Raw genomic sequence first — 19880 nt, 5'->3', positions numbered from 1 at the left:
TGGGCCAGGCATCGTACGTGTGTGATCTCACCTCAGAGCCGCCACCAGATTCCAGCCATTGTCACACACGACCATGCCTGGCTATAAATTCAGCAGTGTCAGCCACAGATCTGCCTGCTCTTTTAGAGCTGTCCACAACTCTTCAGCGTTGCGTGGTTTGTCACCTAAGCATATTAGCTTCAGCACAGCCTGTTGCCGTTTGGCCGAGGTAGTGCTGCAGTGCTTCCAGCTTGCAACTGATGTGGTAATTTCAGAGATGCATGCTGAAGAGGAGGAGGAGGTGCAGGAGCTGTAGAATGGGGGGGCAACCCTGATTGACGCAGGGCCCGCAATCCTCGGCATCGGGAGGACATGTTCCGTCCCAAGGTCCGACTGGGTCCCGGCTTTCACTATATTAACCCAGTGTGCCATCAGCGAGATGTACCATCCCTGCCTACAAGCACTTGTTCACGTGTCCGTGGTTAGGTGCACTTTCCCAGTAACTGCGTTGTTGAGGGCACGGCTAATGTTGTGGGACACATGCTCATGTAATGCGGGGACAGCACACCAGAAGAAATAGTGGCGGCTGGGGACCGATTACCAAGGGACAGCCGCCGCCAGCAGGTTGCGGAAAGCTTCCGTCTCCACAAGCCTAAAAGACAACATTTTGAGTGCAAGCAGTCGCAAAATGTGTGAATTTAGCAGTGTGGCCTATGAGGCGTTGGTTGCGTATTTGCGCTTGCGTTCAAAGGACTGGGGTAGGGACAACTGAACTCTCTGCTGGGACAAGTACGTCTTTGCTGATGGTGCTACTTGAGAGTATGCAACGACAGGTGCAGGGCAGGAGAAATCTTCGCATGCACCATGGACTGCACGCACAACAGCGGAAGAAGCAATAGTGCCACCTGCAGACACTGTTCCTGGACCCTGGGGTTTGGCCCACTTAGTCGGGTGCTTTGCTGCCATGTGCCTGATCATGCTGGTGGTGATCAGGCTGGTAGTTTTTCTACCCCTACTGATGATGGCCTGGCAGGTGGTGCAAATGGCCTTTTTGGTGTTATCGGCAGAGCCTTTTAAAACAACCAGACTCCCAAAAACGTAGCAGTTGCACTGGCAACTTCCCTCGTGTTGATGTTACGGTTGCCCGCCTTCTGTCTGCGGCCACCATAATGCTTCTTCCTGCCTGTTGTGGTGTTACGCCCCCCCCCCTGTATGTCCCCCTGCCAGGTTGGGTCAGCTACTATATCATCCACCACCTCTTCTTCCACTTCCGCACACTGGTCCTCCACCTGACTTTCTGGCAGTTGTGTCTCATCATCGTCTACCTCTTGTGGCAGTTTCCCACCGTCGCCTTTGTGTGACCGTGGCTGCTCAAATATTTGGGCATCGCTACATTCGATTTCCTCTTACCCGGCTTCAAGTGGACCAGGCGAGAGGCCTGAATCTATAAATGGAGAAGTGAACAGCTCTTCAGAGTGTCGAAGTGTGGGATCAGTTGTCTCCAGGCACTCGGGTGGGAGGAAGGAGGATCAGGGTGAGGAATATGCAGTCCAGACACACGGCTACTGAGACTTGACCGTGTGTAAGACAGGGTGGTGGTGGTGGCTAAGTGACTGGAAGCATAATCTGCTATCCAACCAAAACCTTTTCACACTGCTCTGTGTTCAATAGTGGTGTTTTGTGGTCCCATATTAATTGGGACAGGAAGGTCAAGAGAAAAGATGTGGGTTTTCGTTGTGGCACAATTTCAGCTAGCCCACGGTCTCTGCCTCGTCCTCTGCATGCACCATCATCATCATCACATCCACTTCCCCGTCCCTTGCCACGCGCCTTGCCCATTTTAAATGGAGGACAATATTTTCCACGTTCACTAAAAATGGCTGGATTTGAACCGCAGTGATATGTGATACGTGTGACGGAAAACTACAGTTTTAAATAGCTGGCCTGTAGGTAACTATTTTTAACAGCGACCATGTGTCTAGAACTTTACTGATACACTGCAACAAGTCTAGAACTTTACTGATACACTGCAACAAATTTCAATGGAGGCCAGAAATGTCAGAATTTTCAGCGCACTTATATATGATCCGTGTGATGGACAAACCAGTTTTAAATAGATGGATGTTTAGCGCTGTAATATGGAAAGTATCTGGCTGTATTCTGCAGTGCCAACAAGCAAATGGAGCAGAAAAACTATGTTCTCTGGATTGCTTCTTAAGCAAATAATCAGGATTAAGATCCAAAAAAACATTATTCCTGGCCCCTGATACCTGGGGCTATTTCTAGAAATATCTGTAAAAGAACCAGCAGCAGACAGAACTGGAATGGACCCTCTTGCTATGTGCACTGCAGTCTGCCACATACACTGCCTGCTTGCGTAGCACTGATATCTATGCAGCTGTGCAGTCCTCAGAAGGACTGTTAGTTGAGATGGATATGTGAGTAATATACGCTGGTATACCTACACTAACTAAGAAACAAGCAAATCTCTCCCTAGTTCAGCAGCTCCTCTCCCTACACTGCTTGATTCCGGAGTAGACTGTGATGAGTATGGCGGCGCCAGGTCTGATATAGACCTGATGACGCTGTGCAGAGAGGCAATCACTGTAATGCCACAACCAACATGGATGCGGCATTACAGTGTGTGACAGACAATCCCTGCATGTTCATTGGCGCTCTAAAGAGCGGGACCCAAGCTCCCTCCAAGCAACCCTGGAAATACTCGGCAAGCACCCAGCATCTCGAGCAGTGAGATGCTCGGGCAAGCACCGAGTAGTAGCGAGCATGCTAGCTCATCACTAATGGTAACCAGTAGTGATGAGCGAGTATGTTTTGTTAACCCTTTCGCCAAGTATGCTCGGGCGAGCACTGAGTAGTTACAGCTGCTCGGTGTTATGTTTGAATCACTCCCATGTGCAAGATTTGCGACTGTTTGACAGCTTTAATATATGGGAGGAATTTTCCTTGGGAAAGTTAGAGCAGTGATTAGGAGAACTGCTCTGGAAACTGCTGTTGGAGACTAGTGATTTTACAGGACTGATAACAGGTCAGGAGCTGAGAAGGAGTGGGAATTAGATGAGCAGCTAACTGCTGTATAGAAATCAAGTGGGCTAAAGAGAGCCGACTGAAATCTTAGTGGTTAACCCATCAGCCTGGAATGTAAATACTGTGCATATTCTGCCAGCTCTGGTGGTCAATCCCCTATGTACATTATGTAAAGATAAAAAGGAAATTCAACTCAATATCCTCCGCAAGTCGATCCGCACATCTCTACTGTTAAGATGTAAATAGTGTACAAAGCAATTGCAAAAATTTTAAATGTTAAATATAATAGCGTTTTCTAGGTCATCATGAGGTTCCAAGTGAAATTCTGCTCAATCTCCTTAACTCCTCCTCCCTATCTCTCCAAAAACTCTAAGCTATATTTACATGGCTAACTTTATATATAAACTTCTCAATACCGAGCATGAAAAGTAGTGGGATTACAGGATCAATCACTATGTTATTGATATGCAAATTATGGAAAAAAGTTAATAAAATTTTTACAACATTTTTCGATATTCAGTATTGAGTTTGAGCACTGCACGGTAATATACAAACTTATATGTCTTGGCATAATGAAAGTTAATAATGGTTTGCTGACAAATGTTCGTCGAACATTTGTCAGCAAACCATTATTAACTTTCATTGAATGCGCATTGAATGCACTTGAGTACTCAAATCTTCAAAATTCGCTGATGGCAGCTCCCTTTGCAATTGCCAACTAATGATGTTCCAGAAGTGCTCGATAGGAGACAAATTCGAATCTGCTGAAGGTCATTGTAACCTTTTTACACCATGCAGGCTGCACCAAGTAGCATGAGCAACATGCATGGTGTTATCTTTGTGAAAAACAGCACTTTGGAGAAATGGCCATACCACTGGTTCCATGACTAAATCAATGAAACACTGAGTTATTAGTGTAGCTGAAATGAAGACTAGAAGGGTCTAACTATCATACATTATGCCAGCCCACACCATAATCCCAGAGGGTAGGGCCAGTTTGGCATTAATTGATGAAGGCCTGTGAAGGCTTGGTCTGCAATTAAGTCTTTGGCTATCAATGCATCCAGACAAAAGTAGATCTTATCGCTGAAGAGTATAAACTTCCATTGCCTTATAGCTGTACACCATGATAGCGTTTACATTTTCTAATTTTCTGACTATTTGTCCAGAGCTTTGCCTCTGTGCACCTCTTGCTGTCATTGTACTTCAGCATTTCTCTCCTAACCACTGGGACAGGCAATGTTTAACAGTGCTGACATCCTGACTTATGTACGTAGCGATCTGTTAAAAGTAATAAACCAAGGTCTGTCGGTTCAAGGATTCTGTCCCTCTCAATTTGAGTCAAGTAGCGATAACGATCATGTTGTAGAACAGTAGGTATGATACAATCATCCCACAAGACTTGAGCAGATTCTTGAGGTTTTGGCTAAAAAATGTTTACTTTCAAATTGGCTTTTATATCCTTTCCATGTGCCATAGATTGGAGCTAGGTGCTTAAAAATTAGATTATTTTAAGATCTTAGCGACACCTGCTACTTACAAGATTTGCAGAACATTATGGTTTGTATTTCTTGATGTTGCAATTTCAATTGTACAGGAAAAAGAAACTTGCCTGCAGCAATATGGCCCCCGCCACCCACGCTTGCGCAGTAGTATTTCTCGATTGCCGAGATGTTACTGCGCATGCGCGGCGCCATATTGCTGCACCCAAATTCTTTTTCCAAAAGCAAGATGGCGCCCGCGCGTGTGCAGTGGCATCTTTCGGCAACCGGAAGATGCTACTGAGCATGCGCGGGCGTCGGCGGCCATTTTGGGGATGTAAATTTCAAATTGGCAGAGTAATTGCAAAGGCAATATTTAAAATAGTAGGCAGGTCACTGAAAACAGTGACCTGTCAGAGGCCGGAGACAGGCATACATAATGAGAGCACCAGTTACAGTCCCTCCTAAAGTCCCGCCCCAGAGCACGAGCATATCATTATGGCAGACATGAAAATAAAGATTATAAAAGAATCGCTGGACGGATTTCATCAACAAAGGTATCATTTTACTCAGTGTAATAGCACCCACCTGACAGTGTATGTAGTTTACTAAGTACAATCCTGCTGACAGGTGCGCTTTAAGAAATGTCAGTTAACAGGAACAGTGGAGGTCAAGATAAGGTCTGGAAGACAAAGCAATATTTCAGTGAGAGCTGCTTGTAGGATTGCTAGAGAGGCAAATCAGAACCCCGCTTGACTGCAAAAGACCTTCAGAAAGATTTTGCAGACTCTGGAGATGTGGTGCATTGTTCTACTGTTCAGAGACACCTGCAAAAATATGGCCATCATGGCAGAGTCATCAGAAGAAAACCTCTCCTGCGTCCTCACCATAAAATTCAGAGTCAGAAGTATGCAAAAATAAAACATCTAAACAAGCCTGATGCATTTTGGAAACAAGTCTTGTGGATCAATGAGGTTAAAATAGAACTCTTTGGCCACAATAATCAAGGTATGTGTGGAGAAAGAAGAGCACAGAATTTCAGGAAAAGAACATCTCGCTAACCATTAAGCATGGGGGTGGATCAATCATGCTTTCGGGTTCAGTTGCAGCCAATGGCACGATGAACATTTCGCGGGTAGAGGGAAGAATGGATTCAATGAAATTTCAACATTTTCTTGATGCAAACATAGCACAATCTGTAAAAAAGCTGAGGTGGAAAAGAGGATGGAAAATCCCTCAAACAAGAATTGAAAGAATCTTGGCTTGGCTCATGGCTGCAAAATGTGTTTACAAGCTGTAATACTTTCAAAAGGGGTGCTACTGGGTACTAACTATGCACAGTGCCCAAACTTTTGCATCGGCTTTTTTTTGTAATTTTTAAAATGTAGAAGATAAAAATATTAATTTTTTTCTAAAATCAAAGGAAATGTGTCATCTTTAACGCTAGGACTTTTAGAGATCACTTCATCTTCAACTTGCTTAACTGTTCCCAATAACAGTAATATTGACCAGGGGTGCTTAAACTTTTAAATACCATTAAGCGCTACAAAGAAACTGGCTCACATGAGGACCGCCCCAGATCTCAAATTTGGACTCATCAGACCAAAGCACAGATTTCCACTGGTCTAATGTACATTCCTTGTGTTCTTTAGCCCAAACAGATCTCTTCTGCTTGTTGCCTGTCCTTAGCAGTGGTTTCCTAGCAGCTATTTTACCATGAAGGCCTGCTGCACAAAGTCTCCTCTTAACAGTTGTTGTAGAGTTGTGTCTGCTGCTAGAACTCTGTGTGGCATTGACCTGGTCTCTAATCTGAGCTGCTGTTAACCTGCAATTTCTGAGGCTGGTGACTCGGATAAACTTATCCTCAGAAGCAGAGGTGACTCTTGGTCTTCCTTTCCTGGGGCGGTCCTCATGTGAGACAGTTTCTTTGTAGCGCTTGATGGTTTTTCCAACTGCACTTTGGGACACATTCAAAGTTTGCCCAATTTTTCAGACTGACTGACCTTCATTTCTTAAAGTAATGATGGCCACTCGTTTTTCTTTACTTAGCAGCTTTTTTCTTGCCATAATACAAATTCTAACAGTCTATTCAGTAGGACTATCAGCTGTGCATCCACCTGACTTCTGCACAACACAACCGATGGTCCCAACCACATTTATAAGGCAATAAATCCCACTTATTAAACCTGACAGGGCACACCTGTGAAGTGAAAACCATTTCCTGTGACTACCTCTTGAAGCTCATCAAGAGAATGCCAAGAGTGTGCAAAGCAGTCATCAAAGCAAAAGGTGGCTACTTTGAAGAACCTAGAATATAAGACACATTTTTAATGGTTTCACACTTTTTTGTTAAGTATATAATTCGACATGTGTTAATTCATAGTTTTGATGCCTTCAGTGTGAATGTACAATTTTCAAAGTCATGAAAATACAGAAAAATCTTTACATGAGAAGGTGTGTCCAAACTTTTGGTCTGTATTGTATATATATATATATATATATATATATATATATATACACAATTATATGAAAAAGTTTGGGCACCCCTATTAATCTTAAGCTTAATGTTTTATAACAATTGGTGTTTTTGCAACAGCTATTTCAGTTTGATATATGTAATAACTGTTGGACACAGTAATGTTTCTGCCTTGAAATGAGGTTTATTGTACTAACAGAAAATGTGCAATCTGCATTCAAACAAAATTTGACAGGTGCATAAGTCAAAGTGATTTTAATATTTAGTAGATCCTCCTTTTGCAAAAATAACAGCCTCTAGTCGCTTCCTGTAGCTTTTAATGAGTTCCTGGATCCTGGATGAAGGTATTTTTGACCATTCCTCTTTACAAAACAATTCCAGTTCAGTTAAGTTTGATGGTCGCCGAGCATGGACAGCCCTCTTCAAATGATCCCACAGATGTTCAATGATATTCAGGTCTGGGGACTGGGATGGCCATTCCAGAACATTGTAATTGTTCCTCTGCATGAATGCCTGAGTAGATTTGGAGCGGTGTTTTGGATCATTGTCTTGCTGAAAGATCCATCCCCTGCGTAACTTCAACTTTATCACTGATTCTTGAACATTATTGTCAAGAATCTGCTGATACTGAGTGGAATCCATGCGTCCCTCAACTTTAACAAGATTCCCGGTGCCGGCATTGGCCACACAGCCCCAAAGCATGATGGAACCTCCACCAAATTTTACTGTGGGTAGCAAGTGTTTTTCTTGGAATGCTGTTTTTTTTTGCCGCCATGCATAACACCTTTTTGTATGACCAAACAACTCAATCTGGGTTTCATCAGTCCACAGGACCTTCTTCCAAAAATAAATTGGCTTCTCCAAATGTGCTTTTGCATACCTCAGCCGACTCTGTTTGTGGCGTGCTTGCGGAAACGGCTCCTTTCGCATCACTCTCCCATACAGCTTCTCCTTGTGCAAAGTGCGTTGTATAGTTGACCGATGCACAGTGACACCATCTGCAGCAAGTTGATGCTGCAGCTCTCTGGAGGTGGTCTGAGGATTGTCCTTGACTGATCTCACCATTCTTCTTCTCTGCCTTTCTGATGTTTTTCTTGGCCTGCCACTTCTGGCCTTAACAAGAACTGTCCCTGTGTTCTTCCATATCCTTACTATGTTCCTCACAGTGGAAACTGACAGGATAAATCTCTGAGACAGCTTTTTGTACCCTTCCCCTGAACAACTATGTTGAATAATCTTTGTTTTCAGATCATTTGACAGTTGTTTTGAGGAGCCCATGATGCCACTCTTCAGAGGAGATTCAAACAGGAGAACAACTTGCAAGTGGCCACTTTAAGTAGCTTTTCTCATGATTGCATACACCTGGCTATGAAGTTCAAAGCTCAATGAGGTTACAAAACCAAAAAAAGTGCTTTAGTAAGTCAGTAAAAAGTAGGTAGGAGTATTTAAAACAAGAAAATGATAAGGGTGCCCATACTTATGCACCTGTCAAATTTTGTTTGAATGCAGATTGCACATTTTCTGTTAGTACAATAAACCTCATTTCAAGGCAGAAACATTACTGTGTCCAACAGTTATTACATATATCAAACTGAAATAGCTGTTGCAAAAACACCAATTTTTATAAAACATTAAGCTTAAGATTAATAGGGGTGCCCAAATTTTTCATATAACTGTATATATATTTATACACACACACGCGCGCACACACACAGCATTATATGCACGCAGATCTCAATTTCCAGCCACTAGGAGGCATATTACTAACATATTGGCTACTACTCAAAATGAGTTTCATCAGTGGTTTGGATCAGATTTTCATTGTCAGATTTTACCATCATTGTTTCATCAGTTTTTCTTTTATGAAAAAAAAACTTATGGAGGTTTCTCAAGCTTCCTCGATCAAACAGTCCATGAAAAAATGACCCACAATGAGTTGTCCACAAAGGACATGAGACAGCCCTATAAAATTGTCAACAAGTCAACAAAAATGCGGAACATGCACCCAGCCCCATATACTATAATAGGAATGAGTTCTATCTAATTAATTGTAAAGTGCTGGAGAATATGTTGGCGCTATAAAAATAAAATTATTTTTATTAAATATTATCTATGAAAAACATGGATAGAACTTATACAAGAAAGATTCTACAAGATGAAATGACAATTTTTAATCTATATTGTCATTCACATGGCATCCGTTTTTCTACATCAGAAGTAAATACAATTTAAAGAAACCAAAATCAGTTTCTTATGACCAAGTCATGGGGAGCCGATGGAAGCAGATGCCTACACGCATAGATACTGGTGTCAGTTAAATGCCACTGACAGAATTTGAAAGTGGCATTTTAGTACTTAAACTACAGCGATCGGAGCACACAGGTATAGCAGATGTTGGCTATGTACCACAGTCAGCATGAAGAAAATGTACGTCATAGGTCATTAAGGGGTTAAGGCAATCCAAGGAGATGATTGCATAATGTTAACTTTAGAAGTAATTTTACATGAATGATTCTTATATAAGGAAAATCAACTCATGAACAACATGAGAGATTTATTATTTGACGGGTTTAAAGCTAAATATTTTACAATTCTTCTGCCTAGTAATCATAAAACAGAGCCGACTTCCTTTCCCTTTTGCCAATCTTCTCTACATATTTTTATGAAAAGTAATTTAATAGATTACACATAAGCCACAACCGAATTTAGAACAGTCTTTTTTATTACTTTATGTAATAAAGTTTTTTTTTTTATTTTTCCATTTTTTGTACAACATACATTAATTTGTGTATCAGATGTTAAAGGGATATGAAGATGAAGAAAAAATTTGGTGACATCACAATATCTTACAACAATACACAATTAGGAGTCTGAATTTGTTCAATCACTTAGTATATAGCAAGGGTGGATCGCAAAGGCACACATAGGTTTATGAAAAACAGGATAAAACCTGATTAAAATAAATACAAAGACATACAGGCAAGGTAAAAAAAAAGTCACATGTGTAAAAAGAAAATGTGCGTTTAAATGTTTCCTTTAGTGTAAAATTTACTAAAAAAATATTGTGCAGTGAAAACAAGACATCTCAGGATATGTGATAACTTGTTGATTGATGGGGGTACAAATGTTCAGACCTGTATCAGTCGGCAGAACTGTGATTTTTTTATCCCCATTAGAATGGAGCAGCAGTACGCATGTGTGACTTTCGCTCCATTAATTACCTATGGGGCTGTTGAATGCTTCGCTGGACTTTTTCTAGCAAACCCATAGAAAATGAGTGGCATTCGTGCATCCAAGTCTGCCATGTCATTTAGTAATAGGGATAAAAATTCTCCGTTGGGCATAAAAATTCCCCAATTTGACGATTGGTGTAGATTCCATTGGTGGAACACCCAATGATCAAGTTATCACCTATCCTGTGGATAGATGATAACCTGTTTTCACTGGACAACCTTTTAATCCATGAACTGTGAAAAGTAGTATGCTCTATCATTTTCATAAAAGGATTATGTTGTAAACAAAATAATTTCAATAAAATATAAATTTGTATTAACAGATTACTTTTTGTTCTTTTTATCGGTATAAATGTAAATCTAGTATTTTGCTTTTGTAGTATATAACATAATATGTAGTATACTTTACTTCAACAAATAGGTGGGGTTGATCATCAAGGTATTTTATGAATATCTACCCTTGAGGAAAATTTTTATTAAAGGGGTTATCTGAGCTTAAAATATAAAGTCAGCATCACTGAATGTGAATGCAGACTGCCAAATCTTGACAGTGCCCGATTCACACATTGTCACCATTCCCCTGTATTTCGTGAGACTAGACTCACCCGGTTACTCTCAATAGAAGAGAACTGTGAGAAACAGATTGAGACTAGTCAAGTGACATCAAATACATGTAGCCACGTGACCACCCACGTGTAATACAGAGGAGCTGCCACAATTCGGCAGTCAGCAGTCAAGTAAAAGTGAATGTAGACTTTTCCTTTTTAGCTTGGACAACCATTTTAAGGTCCATCTTTCTGTACAGATACCCTTCTCATGACTACCATTAAGCATCTTGTGACTGCTATTACTTTCCCCTTAATCACATTCATCACCTATCCACATAATAGTTAAAAAATGACTTATTGCTAAATGCTCATCCGCTGGGACCCCCACCGATCAGTAGAATCATCTTGATACTTCATCTTTTCTCACTGCAGTAAGGTTGAAAAGGCATGATTGTTCATGGCCACTATGACTTTATTTCTATGGGACTCAGATAGCCACATACTATAATTGGCTACCCCCCACATTCACACAGTGATGAATAAAGCGTTATTGGATTAGGATTTTGTCGTGATTGGAGTGGGTCCCAATGGTGCAGCCCCCAGCAACCTGTTTTCTGATGGCGTCTAAATTCTCAAAAGACACTGTTAAATCACAACGTTCTGTCTTAGGGAACATAGTAGCTTACTTAGTTTGCATTAACATCACATTCTACTAGGAAACTATTATACATTACTAGTTTAAATTGGGCATGGAGAGACACTGCTGCATGCCAGACAAGCAGAGCCAAGCATCCGACACGCAGCATGTATTGTGCTCATGTCCAATTCTAACTAACATGTCACATCAGGTAGAAAAGAGAAGCTATAAATCCCTTAATTAGGGAGCTGATAAGTTACATTTTACCAAAGCTGCAGTAGACTGTCTATAAAATGATTCTTGTCTATGGTTTGACTTGACCTTATACTTGATTTTGTAAGAGCTTTTCTGAGTACTACAGGAAAATCCATGTCTACGTTGCCTAGCACATACATTTTGCAATGCAACGACTCTTCCAACAATGTAAGTCTTTAAAATGCAAACCTAGCCTTATGTACACATACTATGCCATCTCATTCTGATTCTTTAATAGTTTGTAAGGAACCATGATGTTCTTCATTTATTATAGTAATTGCTGGCTTTTATACATTATTACATAAATTTGGTTCTTCCCTGCTCATTATGTCTTCCTTAATGCTTCAAAGGTGTATAAAGATAACCTCCTCCTACTGGAGCTGGGTAAATAAATTGCCTAGGAATAGAAATATATCTCAGACGCACTGAGAATAATCAGTAACATATTACAGTAGACAAAGACATTAATACCAGTAAAGTGAATATAACATGCTGAAAACAATGATAGATGCAAACAGAGTCATCACATCCTGATGGATATACAAAACTTGGGAACTTCAGGAAACAGAGAGTACAGAAAGTAATCCAGAGAAGGAATTGGAATGATATGCTACCACCCTTGTTATACACAATGTTCTAAACCATCTTGATTTTCTAAAAATCACACCCTAATGGGTCTTAAAATAATTAATTTCAAGCAATTAAAAAATAAAATCAGAAAAAAAGCAGATATAAAAAAACAAAAAAACACAAAAAAAGGTTCTCTGGTAAAAAAAAGTAAAGAAAAAATAAAGAAATCACAAAATCTTAAAAATTAGATGATAAAAGTATTTTAACACACCCAAAAACTAACTAAAGTGGAAAAAAATCTCCAAAAGGGATTTTTGTTCCATGTAATGTCCTTCGGGGTTTCCCTACTCTAGTAATATTCAATTTTAGCAGGAGCCAGCCCGCATTAAGCAATCTAACTTCATTTCAGACTTTACATATATACTGTGAGTGTGGCTAGGACAGTTCTTACAGAAGGCAACTAGTCACATTCCGCATTACATCCAGTGTGCACACCAGACATGGAGACAGTACATTAGTTGATGTATAATATCACCATACTGAAATGATATGATAGTGTAGAAGGGAGAAAGTTGGGGGAAGTAAAAATGCCACCCACAATAGTGGACATACTGGCAGCATGACACAAGGGTGGACTGAGGACAAAATTGGCACATCCAGAATGATCACATGAATTACCAGCAGCAGTGTTGTATAAGGGATAATGACGTTTTGTATTACCGCTACATTCTTTTCCAAACTACCAATTTATAACCTCCAAAATACCCAACAGGCACTGCAAGCACTGGTCAGGAAAACGGGCAAATGGGTAAATAAATATCTGCAACTATCTGTCAGGAGAAGGTTTAGGAACTACAACTCACAAGTACACAAAACTCAAGGTGTAAGGCACAAATTTACATGTGGAAGAGAAGGTTATTCACAGATAGATAAGAGTCTTCCCATAAACAACCTGTGAGATCAGTCTTTGTATGGTTCAAAAGCTGGCAGATTACTCGAGTTCACACCATTGGTGGATTTCAGTTGTTGACTTACATGCAACAGGAAATAAGATGGCACAACACAAAATAGTGCCTTCACAGAAAATAGTCACTACTGACAAGTCAATGTTGACAGCAATGATATATGCAGAGAAGTGCAAGATAAGTCACAAGGAGGATTTTTCAGTTCCTACTTGAACAAAAAAAAATTAGATCCTGGCTTGTAAAGAAAAAATAAATCAAAGGCTCAGCCAGTGATTTCTTCCAATGAATGAAAAATACAGATTCCCCTTTAAATCCTGTCCGATCTAGATGGATCTCCAAGATACTCTTAACCAGTAAGTCACAAACCCCTTACCGGATCTGAAAGAGTTAGATTGTTTGAAAAATGATGATGAAAAAGAAGGAATGGAAAATGGAGAGTAAAACATAATCCAAACACAAACTTTAGAATGCCAGCTCGAAATTATTTCCTTTGACAGTTTATTGGAAAAAATAATAATAATAAAATAACTCAACTACTCCAGTTAGCAGTGTCATGTTAAATAAGAATCATAAGTTCATTGTCATTTATTTCTTTATTTTTGTCCACAAAACTGCTTAGAAGGTGATTTGCAGGACAGTCATTTCCTTAGGAAAGACAAAATGAACAATAAATAATTGAAGTTACTATTGTTAACTGGTCACATGTTATTCATTAAAGAGAAGAGTAGCAGAGATCTAGAGTAGCCGTGCCCAGTTTGTCGTCCATCTGCTAATCAAGCGGCTGTAACACTGATGGGCATTTCACAGTATCTGTTTGTAGTAAACGTCCGCCATTATTAAGTATGAGTTAGATCATCTGAAGTCATGCGTCTAGTTCTTCTTGTTGTCTGTTACTCTTCTACCCTCCACCTTGGAGTCCAGGAGAAATTTCCAGAGGTAACGTTCAACATTCAACTTTGTGCTTTTGGCTCATGAGATGTGATGTTACGGAGAAAAGTCATTAACAGTGAAAACTGTTTAGATTGTGTGCAAGTCCTGCAGTTGCAAACATAAACCATACATCACAGAATTTCATAAGAAAATATCTCACTTTCCTTTCCAAAGAGTCCGTAGCTTAACAATAGCCTTTTTGGAAATTGAAGTTTATTGATGAAGTTGCAGTACACTGGCTCAAAATGGCAAAACTTTTCAGCTGGTATTCCAACTTTCTGCTCCAATTATGTACATGCATCATTGGGCATAATAGATGATGAAAATGAAGGTTTGGGTGGTACATCTGGCTTTAAGGAGGGAGTACGTTTCACCCCTGACCTGGGCAGTGAGTTATAGGCATTGATACTAGGTTGCCTAGTAAGAGTCACTGTCTGCCCTTGAGCAGCATTGAAATGTATAGAGTCTACTCTTTGTGGAGCAGGAGGAGGGTTATCCCCTCTACCAAAACTCTGATGTCTGGAGAGATGAGAAGAATTTGATGAATTAGTATTATTTCTTTTGAGAGTCGATGACTGATGAGTTCTTGTGAGTGAGTTTGTAGGATAGTTTCTCTTGTACTCCACACTGTATGCTGAAGCGTGCATGTCGATGCGCTTGCCCATTCCATTTTGCGACATTGAAGAACTTGGAGGACCTAATGAGGCCTCCCTTTGTGGTACCTTTGGAGGTATGCTATCTAAACTGTCCACCAAGTTGACACCATGATTAGGACTTTTACTGGCAAGATGCTCTTTAATAGTTTTGTACTCTAGAGTGGAGTTCTGGTTTTCAATAGAAATTTGCGCCACCTCTGTTAGTTTTGGCTGGTCTACATAATCATGTTGGTAACCTTGCTGTGTGATAGGCAGGACTACTACACTTGGAATGTGACTGGGTGATGCACGAAGAGGCAAATCAGTGGGAATAACTGGTGATGGCATAGGTGGCATGTCTTTTGTACAGGCATTGATAATATTTTGGTTCCTTTCCCAGTCTCTGCTACCTCTGCTAGGCTTTCTCTTCTGTTGTAAAGTTGGTGTGGACTCAGGAGTAGGTAATGCTGCCAAATCAAGATGATGTTGTTCAGCTTTAATTAACATCTTAGCAGTTGTACTTGGTGTGGCAAGTTTTCCATTATGCATTAATGGTGTAAGGATAGCCTCTGGCTTAGGCTCCTTGCCCTGACCATCAGTGAAAAGTCCACTTAACTTGGTAACACTTGCCATTGATCCTCTACGTGAATGACTTAGGTCTTTGTCCTTTCTCTGGACCACATCCACATCTCTCCTGCGATGATCACAGATACAGTATACAATAATTCCAGAGAAGACAGCACCCATGACAAAAGCTAAAATTACAGCAATGGCCAATAGTGTGACAGGAACAAGTTGATCGTGACCTTTCAGATAACTTTCACGAATTATTCCTGGAATAAATAAAAAAGAAGGTCCATTTAGTAAAATATATTCAGAAGTGTGAGCATTTATATTTTGTTCTGCAAAGTGCTTACAAGTAATCGATACTTTTCTAATTATTTGTCATCTAACACAAAAATATAAAAGTATCAAAATAATGGTTATTCTATAATAATTCACATCAATGATGGGGACCAATATTCAATTCACATTCCTACCTCTATTTTTTGGTAATTATAAAACATAGCAAATTACTACAACTACACATATGTTTCCCAATCATCTAGACAGCAGAGAAAATTAATGTGTCATATTGTCATGTTTCATTAACCAAAGAAAAAGTAACATATACTATTCCAAGTGTCATAATAGTGACCTGGGGAGAATTTCATGTACCAAATTTAATCCTGCCAGCATTGTAATTAATGTAATGAATTATGGGCAGTATACAAATTGTCATACATTGTCAAAATTATAATTTATGTCAGCATTAGTGCAGAGTTTATAGTGGGATATATCTAATTAGATTATTCTGTACATGAATAAACATAACATTAATAAATAACAGTTTTTTTTATTCTATATAAGCAATATATATATATATACACTGTATAAATTGTACAATCCACCAATTGCTTATAAAACTTTAATCCAACATATATTTAATACTTATAGCTTTTGATGGTTTCAAATCAATGTTGGAGAACATACTATGGCCATGTACGTTTGATTGAAATATCCATATGATTTCATGGGTGAACATCTCATTGACTGTTATGGAAAAATCACTAAGAATGGATGGTGAAATCACAATGTCATAATTTACTAAAAGTGACTGGTGACATCACTAATGTTGTTTATAGATGTCTAATCAGTCTTAATTGAGATTTCACTGATAAACATGGACCTAACCGTTCAAGTCATAGTGTTGTATTTAGTGCATTGATATGATGAGTAGTAGCGTCTATTGCAATGCCTAGCTGTATTTGTAATGGAAAGATATTTAGGGTATTTTTATGTCCAAAGTTGTTTATAGGCTGCTGACATTTGTTTTAATATTCCTATGATATTTGTCATGAAATACTCACTGGTATATGAGTTATAAGAAGAATATATACATATACTTGAAAATGAAGAAAACTACAAACTAAATTGAACTGAGTAATAAATTAACAAGAGTAAGAAAGGTTTAATAAAATGAAATAATAAAAATGTTTGAATAAAAAGTTTTTGATTAACAGCAATTTTATCATTCTAATGTTATGTGTTTCCAGGAGTAAGCATTGTCTGCATTAAGGTGTTGTAGGAGAACTTTTTCATTGAATGGCCATTTGTAAGGTTAGGTAGAGTGGATTTCTTGACAATAAAATAAATATGGGTTAGGACAATATGTTTATGTGTAGGCATTAGTGATGAGCGAGCATGCTCGTTACTCGAGATTTACGATCATGCTTGGGTGTTTTCCAAGCATCTTCAGCGTGTGCTCGGGTGTTATGTTTAGTCACTCCATGCGCATGATTTGTGACCGTTTGACAGCTTTAATACATGCTTGTTTCTTAAGCATTCCTCACATGTATTAAAGCTGTCAAAAAGTCGCAAATCATGCGCATGACTGAAACATAACACCAGAGCATGCTGAAGAAGAAACTCGGCAAGCACTTGAGCATGCTCGCTGAAAGGGTTAACAGAACATACTTGCTCATCACTAGTAGGCATGTTAATGATAAAAGGAAAATATTTCCCTTCTGATCACCGATTACATGGGAATAGCATGGCAATTAAGGTGAACAAACTAGGAAAAATGTACACAGATTAGATAACAATTAGACCTGATGGTTTCAAATCATTTTGGCTACAGGTAGTCATTATCTACAACATTCTTGGTTGGATGATGGCTATGGTCACAATATACTGCAAAATCTAGATACACATTGTATATGTGGGTCTTTTTATAGTTAAGATTAGAAGGTTATCTTGAGCTATATTCAAGCTTTGCTAGATCAAGCTTTGACTATATCCGGTCAAAAGGAGAAAAATTTCATAGGGAAGAAGACAGGTGGCTGCTCCTAGACATTTCATTGATGCTTGACTATCTGGGTTATTCTTTTTTGATGATAATAGAATTGTCTAGAGGCTAAATGGCTCTTGGAAACCACTTAGACAAAAGTCAGACTAAAAGTAATTTCTTCACTCCTAATCGGGTCAAAAGAACAGCATTATATTTCCTTTCACTAGAAGAACCAGAGTGCTAGGTCAACCTTGTCTATGTATGGAAATTTAAAAAAAATGCATACTTAATAATAATAATAAAAAAGATTAGATACATTTTAGTATTTCTGTTTAAATCTATCTTATGTTTGTAATATAGAATAATAATGAAAGATAATCTCTTGTAGATGAGATTTGTCATTTACAATAAATCCATCTATCAAACAAAAATATTTGCACACTGAATTACTTTTTGCAGCTTAGGAGAGATGATTTAGGCTAAGCAGAAGTCCAAGGCACTAAAATTCACAATGAAACCTAGCTTTTATTTTTCACTTCATTAAAAGAAAAAAAAAAGGTGGCAATTTATCGGTCATATACAGCCTTTTCAAAACAAAACAAACACAGGCTTTATTGGGAACTCCGGTGCCTTAGACTTTTTCTACATTATACATGGTAATCAAGTAGAAGGTCATATTAAGCTCAGCATGGAGATGGTACTTGAATTACATATATTTTAAGCTACAGTAATTTATAGTAAAAACTGATCGTAAACATAAAATACAAGTTTGTTCAATAAAAAGTTACGTATGTCATTCACAAACAATTTTTGTACAATCAGTTCAACTGATTTATTGCACCGTGAACTGAACTTACTGCATTGTAATTTATAGACCCTTGTTGTAAAATTCTTTGGGGACCTCAATTTTTTTTTCAAACTGACCCAGCCCATAATGTACACAAATACATACTTATGACCAAAGCCTTATCTTAATATAATTTATTTATATTTGTGAATGATATTAGTAGCAGATTTAGAGCAACTTGTATTATAGGTTTACAAAATCGACAGTTTGTCGAAGTTTAAAAGATAGAAAATCATAAAAACAAAATGAAATATACAATAAAATAAAAAATGTTTTGCAGTACCCACCTAATGTTTCTGTGTTAGCGTATTTGTGTGTGCGGTCGTATCACCAGTCCCCCTTTTCTCTATGGAAAGTAGTAATGGAACAATGGAGCCGCCAGAGTCTACAAGTCATATCCTGTAGACTCCATTCACATTTGCGTTTAGGACAATGCAAAAAAAAGTTGCATTTTCTTAAAGAAATTGTTCGCGTGGACGTTGCAAACAAAAATATTTCACACTGTAGATGTGCCGGTTGAAAACAAAACTTAGAACGATCCAACGTACCGATTGAAAATGAGGAATGGGTGACTTTAGTGGACCAGATTTATTTAGGTACATTTAGGTTGAAAAGGTTGTAGCTAATGATAAATAGACAGTTAAGAACATAGAAAAAAAGCAATGGAAGATATTGAAAATGTTGGTCACACGAGAGAGGTTGAAACTTGCACTTTTTATGTGCAGGAGTTCATTATTTTGAAATGGAAAACTAAGACACCCAAATACACCTGGAATGTATTTATTTATTGATTTATTTACTTCTTTTACATATTAAAAATGAAAAATAATATTCCCTTTAGATTTGTGAAAACATCTGGGCAAAGTTGAGTGTGGCTTCAAATATTTGAATTTTAATGTAATCCTGAGAGGCATGTTTGTATATGAAATACATGGCCATGTCGATAGAAACCTGCCAATTCCTATTCTTTTCTGCCAATAAAAATAATAACAAAAGAATTCCCACTAATTATTACTTCAGATGCTTCAGGGAATTCATTTGCTGAAAAATACAAAAACAAGATCTCATGACCGACTTAAGGAGTAAAAGTAAAGCTGTGCGTATGGTATAAGCCTAGTTTTAATTTTGGCACAGCGTGTTACAGCAGTCAGCTCTGCAGTTGTTCCATACAATTACAAATGAAGAAAGCAACAAGTAAATAAAATAAAAACTGATCAAACCCTTAGGGAAACTTTTCACAAGACAATTTATTTTAGAAACAAAACTTCACGGGGTGAAGACGCTGCAGTCAACTAGGCATGGAAATTTGAGGAGGGTCTAAATAGATTACACTGCCCTTTATTAGGGACACATACTATCAATAACGCATCCTAGTTGACAGGACATATAGGTTTGAAGTTGCCCATGAACTATTTTGTAGAAGCATTCTCATTTATAAAATATGTATAA

General features: G+C 38.6%; 1 protein-coding gene across 8 annotated transcripts in view; it reads right to left on the bottom strand.

Moving 5' to 3' along the window:
• SEMA6A (semaphorin 6A) overlaps positions 1–19880 on the bottom strand; it is a 294872-nt gene that overhangs the window by 56770 nt on the left and 218222 nt on the right. For 5 of the 8 annotated variants that reach the window (XM_073676951.1, XM_073676949.1, XM_073676960.1 and 2 more), the window contains one exon: positions 9686–15587. The exons of the other annotated variants lie outside the window; for them this stretch is intronic. In XM_073676951.1, coding sequence (XP_073533052.1) covers positions 14407–15587 — 1181 coding nt within the window. In that variant the 3' untranslated portion in view covers positions 9686–14406. Of the gene's footprint in view, positions 1–9685; positions 15588–19880 lie in introns of those variants that run through there. 8 annotated transcript variants of the gene reach the window in all.

Source organism: Phyllobates terribilis, unplaced genomic scaffold (assembly GCF_046119375.1).
Source record: "Phyllobates terribilis strain yellow unplaced genomic scaffold, ASM4611937v1 Scaffold_1__5_contigs__length_1240528914, whole genome shotgun sequence".
Taxonomy (NCBI): Eukaryota; Metazoa; Chordata; class Amphibia; order Anura; family Dendrobatidae; genus Phyllobates; species Phyllobates terribilis.
The sequence above is the reverse complement of the archived record's forward strand: the minus strand, read 5'-3'. Positions and strand labels throughout refer to the sequence as shown.